This window comes from Montipora capricornis, chromosome 2 (genome assembly GCF_036669925.1).
Source record: "Montipora capricornis isolate CH-2021 chromosome 2, ASM3666992v2, whole genome shotgun sequence".
NCBI lineage: Eukaryota > Metazoa > Cnidaria > Anthozoa > Scleractinia > Acroporidae > Montipora > Montipora capricornis.
The window spans coordinates 13,656,818-13,666,817 of NC_090884.1; the positions used below are offsets into that span (position 1 = coordinate 13,656,818).

At 42.6% G+C, this 10,000-nt stretch overlaps 2 protein-coding genes across 2 annotated transcripts in view; both read left to right on the forward strand.

Annotated features, from left to right (window-relative positions):
- LOC138033799 (uncharacterized) overlaps nucleotides 1–601 on the forward strand; it is a 1,029-nt gene extending 428 nt beyond the window's left edge. Inside the window, exon 1 of the mRNA XM_068881635.1 lies at nucleotides 1–601. This exon is cut by the window's left edge and continues 428 nt beyond it. Coding sequence (XP_068737736.1) covers nucleotides 1–601 — 601 coding nt within the window.
- Nucleotides 602–778: 177 nt separating this feature from the next.
- On the forward strand, nucleotides 779–2,422 carry LOC138033805 (uncharacterized). The gene has a single exon (XM_068881646.1). The coding sequence runs from the start codon at nucleotides 779–781 to the stop codon at nucleotides 2,420–2,422; it is 1,644 nt and encodes a 547-aa protein (XP_068737747.1).
- Nucleotides 2,423–10,000: the final 7,578 nt, after the last annotated feature.

Below are 10,000 nucleotides of genomic sequence, written 5' to 3' on the forward strand. Positions count from 1 at the left end.
ATGGTTGCGACCCATAAGAGAGGCGATTGCCAAAAAGGTACTCCCACCCTCTGATGAGTCGTGGGGCCTTCATACTACACAGCCTGTAAAGATCTTATCGAAGAAACGAAACTGGAGTGCTCCGGGTCCAGATAAACTCGTTAACTACTGGTGGAAACGTGCACAGGGTGTGGCTAAGGCCTTTGTGTCTATTTCTGACAGAACTGAGGATTGGTTCTCTGAAGGAAAGACTAGACTTATACCGAAGTCCGGAAAGTTCACAAGTGAAAACCAGCGTCCAATTACGTGTTTAAATAACATGTACAAATGGTTTACCTCGTGTCTACAAGATCCTATAGTCAGTCACTTGAATGAGAATGAACTGATGGAGAATGAACAAAGAGGTGCAAAGGCGAAATGCAGTGGAACGTCGGACAACCTTATGATAGATCGAATGGTTACGTTGGATTGCCATAGAGGGCATCGAGACCTCAGTATGGCGTGGGTAGACGTGAAAAAAGCTTATGACACCGTCGATCATAAATGTTTATCTAAAAGTATGGATGTACACTGTTTCCCCTATTGGCTGTGCAGAGTAATAAGGCAACTACTAAAGAGCTGAAACACTAAGATCATTGTTAGAACAAAGTGTGGAACCGAGACCTCCCGTACTATTCGATTTATGAGAGGACTACCTCAGGGTGATGCGTTATGTCCACGTCTGTTTACGCTCTGCTTAAATTCAGTAGCGTGGCTACTTAATGCAACAGAGGGTTATAAGCTATCCAAACCAATTGATATGAAGATAACTCATCTACTGTACATAGATGATCTTAAAGTTTTCTCATCGTCGCAAACAAAGCTTAATACAGTCCTAAGATCCACATGTGCAGCAATGAATGATATTGAATTACAGTGGAACCCGAAGAAGTGCAATACCATTCATGTCAAGAGAGGTGTTCTAGTGCATGATGCAGCAGGTCTTAAACTCGATCAGACGTCAGTGGTTCAGAGTATCAAAGAGGGTTCAAGCTATAAGTTCCTTGGAGTATGCGAAACAGTGAAACAGGACGAGAAGTTAGCTCTCGTGAGTGCAGCAAAGGTCTACCTTCAACGCTTGTCTGTACCCTGGTCTAGCCCTCTTTCCGATGTTAATCGAGTAATAGCAACTAAGCAATTCGCACTTCCCGTGCTCAGCTATTTGATGTGGACCCAACACTGGCCTATCACCGAACTGAGAGTAGTTAATAGAGAAGCAAGAAAGATTATTCACGAGAACGGAGGAAAACACCCATTGAGCTCGACAGCTGTTATGTATCTACCCAGACACCTAGGGGGGCGTGGCCTGAGATCCGTTGAACGAGAATACAAGCTTACAAAGATCAAAGCTGCTGTAAAGCTCTATCAGAATTCAGACCCTACGATAAGAACTGTCCAGATGTTTGAGGAGAGAGCAGTGGAGAAAGGCCATTCTTCACTACTAACTGAAGCACACAAATATGCAGAGGAACTGGAGATAAGTTTATCTCTTAGATACCCAAATCCTTCAATTACTTTAGCTAGAAGACCAGAGGTAGAAGTTGAGGGAATGAAGATCAAAGAACTCTTGAAGCGTGCAATGATAGATAAGCTACAGGAGACCATAAAGGCAGAGAATTGGCATGGGCGGTTGCTCACATCGCGTTGGAAAGATGAAGAACTTAGTCAAGATGCGTGCTTTGCATGGATGAAGGATTGGTCATCGGCACCCACCCATACAGTTGCAGGTATGATCGAACTCTATGAACAACTCTTGCCAACCAAAGTATATACAACACAAAAGACCAAAACAACCCAGGGAGACGTAAGCTGTAGGCTGTGCGGTAAAGAAGCAGAGACACTTCCACACATTTTGTCAGGATGTTCTACTCTTGCTCAATCAAAGTATTTGGACCAACACAATGCTGCTCTGAAGATATTATTCTTCGAGAAGTGCAAAGATCTCAAGCTGGTGGAAGGTGTTCCTCCTTGGTATTCACCTGTGAAACCAAAACCTGTCTATGAGTCAGATGAAGGGAAAGCTTTTTGGGATGTGGCGGTATATGCAGAACACACATATGTTAGAGCTAATATTATCGATGCTCGTTTCGTGGACCACAAGGCAAAGCAAGTCTGGGCAGTAGAAATGAGCTGCCCCTGGATTGATAATCGTGCAAAGAAAGTTGAAGAGAAGGCAATAAAGTATGGTCCACTACTTTTAGAATTGAAACAACAGCATCCTGGTTACAAGGTACAGCAATGTAACATCATCATTGACGCATTGGGAGGATGGTCGAAGGACGTAGAAGAAACTATGAAGAAGCTTGTTGGTGCCCGATCAAAGTGTGTTTTAGAGAAGATGCAGAAAGCCACCATTTCATACTCGTTGCATATAGCTCGTTATTTCAAAGCAGCTGTTTTATAATTTGGAACATTTTATTTTTTGATAATGAACTATTAACCTTTTATTATCACTTTTAATTTATTGTACATATTGTATACTTTTTTTCAACATTTTTAAAAACTGTTATTTTATAGGACCATTTGCTTAGATGTATGGTTGTGTAACTAGTTTGATTTCCTTTTAGGTTGTATAGGTTACGCTGGGCGCCCTATACATGCCATAGATTTTTTGCATCTATACGTTTTGATACTGCAAATAATAATAATCGAGAAAATACGAATTTTGAAACACCAAAGAAATAAGAAGATCAAAGCGCTAAAAAGAAAAACCGCCAACAAATGGTTTGACAGGAATGAGTCAAAGTTTTAAGATCACTGCAAGAAAATAATCAAATCAGACGCCAGCAACAAACGACCTGAAGACAAAGAACCAACTAAAATGCCAGACGGAAGAATTCTAACAACCTGACAAGGGCAACTTTAAAAGGTTTGGAGACCAATCTGGGAAGGGGAAAAAAAACCAATCTCGATGCAACGTGGACAAACAACATAAAGGACACAATCCAGAATGCATTGCCACCTATATCAAGTGCAGACGAGTTACTTGCAAGTATAAAGAACAAAAGAAACTGGAGTTCACCCGGATATGACCAAATCACCAACTATTGAATTAAAAAGCTCTCAACGCATTTCAAAGGAATAGCAACTGCCCTCACCGAAATAATAAACAAGGAAAAACCACTTCAACAATGGCTTACCGAAGGCAAATGTCTGATGATACCCAAAACTGCAAATCCAACAGCTAAGGACCACAGACCCATAACACTGTTGAACAAAGCTATCACATCTGTAACTGACAAGCTGAAAGACCATCAAGAACAATGCAAGTACATGTGGATAGACCACTGCTCCACTGGCTCAATGGGGTGTATCGATAACCTTGCCATAGACAAAGGGATCCTGGAGGATGCCGAGATCAGAAGAAAGAATCTCTCCTGTGTATGGATTGATGTAAAGAAAGCATTTGACTCTGTCAACCATAAATGGCTTAAACTCTGCATACAGATGCACTGCATCCCTGACACAACTTGAAGAAAAAGTTTATACTGACGTGAGCGAAGAATACATCAAACGTCTATCGGTCATCTGGACGAGTAATATCTCCGTACCACGAAAGATCAGAGCTACAAAAACCTTTGCACTGTCCCTTTTACAATACCATATGTGGATAGCCAACTGGAAGATTAATGATCTGAAAGAAGCTGACAGAACAACGAGAGAAATAATACGAGAAAGTAGCGCTATGCACAACAACGAGTCAGTAAAGCTCTTATACCTCCCAGGAAACCTAGGGGGTAGCGGCCTTAGGTCCATAGAAGACACCTACAAACTCACTAAAATCAAAATGGCAAACAACATCAACAACTGTAAAGACAAGACAGTACAAGTAGTAAGAGCCCATGACATGGAAAAGACCAGCAAAAACAGGAATTCCCTATCTAAGGATGCAAACAGGCACACAGCAGAAAACAATTAAACATGTGAATTCAATAACACGAACACAATCCTCAAAGACATCGATGGGAAAACCACTCAAATAAACTCACAAAGCCCACACGCCATAAAAGACCCTCTACGACAAGCAATGTAAAAGAAATGCATAGAGAACATGAAAGAACAGGCATGGCTACAGTCTCGATCACAAATGTTGTAACACAGACGGCAATTTGCCCCCTCTCCCCCTTCACTGTTGATGTTCATGGGTTGGAGAACAAAAACCAACCGGTAAATGCAACATTGATGGGAGGGAGAAGGAGGGGTAAGTTATTAATAGCTTTGATTCGCTTCACTTGCTGTTCAAGGGAAGTGTTACAACTATTTATGACCGAGGTTGTAGGTGCACGCGACCAAACAACTCGAAGACTCTGATATGGCACCGAACGCATACCATGTCTTTAGAAAATGGAAAAATATACCGGACATTGTGTATAGTATCAACAAAGGCATCAGAAAGCAACTCTTACCAACAAGAACTTATCAACAGACAAAACTACAAACACAAGTCCCAAATAGGAAATGCAGGATGGGTGACTCTCAAACAGAAACAACATCCCATATATTAAGTGGATGCAGCTAGATTGCCCAAAGCCTTTACAAAGCTAGACACGATAGAATGCTGCAGCCAATTACATGTACCACCACCTTCTACAGAAATACAACTTCCAAAAGAGTAACAACAAAAAACCTCGGTATATGCAATCAATACCAACAGCTGTCGTGGAAAACGCAAACGCCAAGATTCTATGGGACACTCCCTTACAACTGGAGAGTGTCCCAGAAAATGGTGCCAACAAGATCGATATAGCCGTATCGATATAGTCTTATTTCTCGTTAATTTTACTTGAAACCATTGCGATTACGCGTTTACAACATACGGGCAAAATTTTCTTGTCACTGTCGAGGCACATCAAAAAAGATTTGGGCAAACGGATAATGAAAAATTCACTCGTTCGCTTGCATTTTAGAGCAAAACAAACAAACAAACCAAAAGAGTATAGATAATTGTTATTTAATTCACGTTGAGAATAAAAATTCGAGTTTCATTCCTGAACAAAGGAAAAACCGATTACACCACTTTTTAAAAATATGCATCAACTTGAAATAACGCATCCGTAAAAATAACAAACGGTTTAGTGCCCAAGAAAATAATTTGTGTAGTACATGTAACTTCTTCCACCAAGTTTGAGCTTACTGGTATTCTGTTTTGCCGTCCTAGTTCTTTTTCTCTTTACATTCGTTTCGTTTCGTTTTAGTTTCATTTCAGGCATCATGCAATATAGAGAAAAAAGGAGCTCTAAACAAATTAAAAATAAACACTCAGCTTTAAGTCTATATCCCTCCGATGCTTGACTTGAATAGCTGCATAGCCACTGGTGTGGACCACAGCTATCATGATATGTCAAACTGGATTGAAACCAGCGAAAAATGGAGAACGAAAATATTTTCCAAATCGTTTTCCACCTGAACACAAAAAGCATTGACTGTTAAGAGCTCTAGTTGACGTAGTCTGGCCGTTGTAGCCGCGTCGAGCCACAGAAAGCATGCAAAAAATGAAGCCTTGTTTATGTTTAGGTGAGTTAAAGTGGCTTGAGCCTGCGATCCAATCGAAAACCGGTACCTGGGCAGAGGTCAAGTTCAAAAACCACAGTTGACTTTGATGAGCTCTAAACTTGAGCCCATGATGTGGCCACGTGATACTGGTCAGCGAATACCTTGTTTTAAGGACGGTCGATGACGTGATACCTATAAAATTATACGATAACAAGTATCTTTTTTTTATCTACAGTAGTTGTGTAAATGAGAATTTACCGGTACATGGATTTACCAGTGACAACGTAAAATTACAAGATGATAATTTAAACTTTTGGTCCAGCCCTGTACAAGTCATGGAAATTCCATAGGATTTTACTAGTGATATATGGTTCGAATGGGTTGTTATTGCCGGGGTGGTTGCTGAGAGGCTCTCTCGCAGCCTACAAAATGCCCCAATGACCTAGCGCAAAATATAGCCTCTGACAACCAAGTCCTACTCCTGGCCTTCACGTGGCTGAACTGTTTCGTACCAACAGGAGATGGGGCGACAGGCGGGTGACTGGCGCCTTAAAACCAGTTTGACATCTGTTTCTCCAACGTTTGGACTTATTTGGCAGTTTTAATCTATATGTAACAACCTGTAACATCACGTGCTTTATAAGATCTGGCCATTCGCCACCCCCTTTAAACCCAGTTTCTGGATGCTGTTGAAATCCAGTTGGCGTTAGGAAGGGCATCCAGCCGTAAAACGTTTGCCTCAATATTGTTAGTCATGGTTATAGTTTCTAATAGTTTCAGTGAGCATGGGGCCCCTAGTGATAGGGGTATCGTCAACGGTAGGGTGGGTGTCAGGCGTGGGCACCGCCAGATCGACATCAAGCGACCACGCCAAATGTTCCGATTAGCAACGCTAAATGTTGGCACTATGAAGGGTAGGAGTGCCGACGTGGTAGAGACCATCTCAAGAAGAGGAGTTGATTTGTGTTGTCTTCAAGAGACTAGGTGGAGGGGTGACTCGGCCCGTGTTATAGTGGGTAAGGATTCAAAGTACAAATTCTTCTGGTTGGGTAATGAACAAGGTACTGGAGGTGTTGGTTTTTCACCTTGCCGAGAAGTGGGTAGAAAGTGTCTTAGAGATCAATTGTGTCTCGGATAGAGTTTGCGTAATTAAGATCAATGTAGGGGTGTCCATCTTGACTGTTGTCTCAGTGTATGCTCCACAGTCAGGGTTGGATGAAAGAACAAAGGATGCCTTTTATGACCTGCTGCAATGCACGGTTTCAAAGGCTGCTGATTCTGAGTGCTTATTTGTGTGTGGTGACTTTAATGGCCATATTGGTAGAGAGTCGTCTGCCTATGATGGTGTGCATGGTGGTTTTGGCTATGGCAAGCGTAACATCGAGGGAGAGAGAATCCTTGAATTCTCCACAGCCAATAATTTTGTTATCTGTAACTCCTTTTTCCATAAAAGGTACAGTCACCTTGTTACTTATCAATCAGGTGGCGCCTCTACCCAGGTAGACTACATCCTAACCAGGAAGCGCCATTTCAAATCAGTACTCAATGTCAAGGTTATACCATATGAGGAATGCGTCTCCCAGCATAAACTGCTTGTCTGTGATCTTGCTCTAACATCAAGAAAGCAACGGAAACCTCCCTTCAACCCAAAGCTCCGTGTCTGGAAGCTGAAAGATCCAGTGGCGAAGGTTGAGTTCCTGAGAGAGGTGAAGTCTGTATTAAAGGACAGCTCCAGTCCCCCCTCAGTTGACGGTCAATGGCATCGTTTAAGAGACAGCCTCCTAGAAGTTACTGAAAAAATCTGCAAAGCAAACATGGTGGTGGGATGACTCAGTTAGTTCGGCTATCGAGGAGAAGAGGCGTACATGGAAAGCCTGGAAAAAAGGTGGAAGTAAGGACGAATACCATCGAGCTAAACGTGCAGCCAAAAAGGCAGTGTATGCTGCCAAAAAGAGGGCTGAAGTTGGCAGTTTTTCCAGCATAGAGAAAGGCGACAAAAATATCTTCCATATCGCAAAGCAGATGAAGAAGGAAAATCGGGATGTTGTTGGCAAATGCTGTATTAGGGATGATCAAGGGAACCTTGCACTCAGTACTGAGGACAAAGCAAGGGCATGGAAAGACCATTATGAGCATTTACTAAATGTGGAGTTTCCCTGGTCATTTGATGATCTGCCGGAAGCTGAGCCTGTGCTTGGTCCCCCCATTCTCATTTCTACTGAGATGGTTGCAGAGGCCATCAGCAAGATGAAGGTGAGAAAAGCTCCTGGTCCCAGTGGTATTGTGGCAGAAATGTTAAAAGCCTCTACTGAAGTCATCTGCCCACTGCTCTGTGACATTGCAAATGCAATTATTGCTGAGGGAGTAATCCCGGGTGACTGGGACATGAGTTACATCATCAACTTATATAAAGGCAAGGGCGATGCTTTAGAAAGAGGAAGTTATCGTGGGCTCAAGCTAACAGAGCACTGTCTGAAAGTTGTAGAGAGAGTACTGGAGAAGGTAACGCGCAAAGTTGTGGAAATAAATGAGATGCAGTTTGGCTTTGTACCTGGCAAGGGTACAAATGATGCAATTTTCATCTTGCGTCAGTTACAAGAGAAGCATCTGGAGAAAGGAAAGATTTTGTATTTAGCCTTTGTTGACCTTGAAAAGGCCTTTGATCGGGTTCCTCGTGAAGTACTGTGGTGGGCAATGAGACGACTGCATATACCAGAATGGCTAGTCCGCACTGTGAAAGCAATGTACTCCCTTGCAACAAGCAGGGTCAGAATCGACAACTCATACAGTGACAGCTTCGAAGTCCAAGTCGGAGTCCATCAAGGCTCGGTGTTGAGCCCCCTCTTGTTCATCATTGTTCTGGAAGCTCTGTCCCAAGAGTTTCGCACAGGATGTCCTTGGGAACTGTTGTATGCTGACGACCTTGTACTTGCTGCAGACTCCCTGGAAGGTCTACAACGGAAGCTGAGTGTTTGGAAAGCTGGAATGGAGTCGAAAGGTCTTCGTGTAAACATGAAGAAGACAAAGGTTATGATCTCTGGACCGAACCTTGGTACACTAAAAGACTATGGTGAACACCCTTGTGGTGTATGTAGGAAAGGAGTTGGCGTAAACTCCATTTTCTGCCCTGGCTGCGCACACTGGATCCACCAGAAGTGCAGCGGTATCCGTGGCAGGTTAACCCCAGATCCTTCTTTCATGTGTAACCGGTGTCTGGGCATAGCCCGTCCTATCGATGGAAGGCCATTTGACTCAGTCACTGTTAATGGGCAACATCTCAATGTTGTGGACTGTTTTTGTTATCTTGGTGACACCATTGCTGCAAGCGGTGGCTGTGAAGCTACCACTGTAACGAGAGTCAGAGCCGCTTTGGGGAAGTTCAGAGAGCTTCTTCCTCTACTCTGTTCAAAGAGTTTATCCTTACACACGCGGGGTAAAGTGTATAACACCTGTGTCAGGGGCGCCTTGCTATATGCATCTGAGTGCTGGCCCCTGAGGCAAAACGATCTGGCACGGCTACTTAGGAATGAAAGAGCTATGCTCCGCTGGATATGTGCCATAAAGCCTACTAATAACATCAGTACACAGGACCTCCGCCTGAGGATGAACATAGAAGATCTTGGTGCTGTCCTCAGGCGGAAGCGTCTTAGATGGTTTGGCCATGTCCAGCGGAGTGAAGAATGGATTGGGAGAATAGGTGGCATGAGGGTAGACGGTCGTAGGCCCCGTGGACGGCCACGGAAGACATGGCGGGAAAACTTATCTGAGGACCTTAGGGAGTCCCGACTGATGCCGCAGGATGCAACAGACAGGAAGCGATGGAAGCAAATGACCATGCGCCGTCAGACCCGCGAAGCAGTGGATAACTGACGTAAAAAGGATAGTGAGTGAGTGTGAGTGTATAACTGAAGTAAGATTATAAGATTATTAAGTAGGTTTGATCAAGCCTTGTACAGCTGTACATGACAATTTCCATGGATTTACAGGAAACGTCGTAAAATGACAAGATTATGAATAGTTTTGGCCCAGCCTTGTACACAGAAGTTTCCATGGATTTACCAGTAATATGGTAAAATTATAAGGTTATAAGTAGTTTTGATTCAGGAATGTGTAAATAGCCGTAAATAGTTCTCAGAAGATTCGTTGTAAAGCTCCATTTTTTTTTTGAGTGAAACTATGAAGTGGTCAGCATAAAATAAATTAAATTATTTCTGTCTTATGTGAGAACTTTCTTGGTCAATATTACAAAGTGTCTTGCAAATATTTGCCAGCAAATTTACAAGTAGCAAAGAAGCGTTTGTTAGATTGCTTTTTTCGCTAAATTTTCTGTACTTCAAAAAATATCAGGGTAAAAAAATACGTGTTTATATTTGTGTCAGTTCAAATAAAAATTTACCTAGCTTGGCTTGGGTTAATGAGACATTTGATTTGTTACAACCACCCAAGAGGGAAATTAGAGGCGAGCCATTTTCATGAGCAAAAATACCCA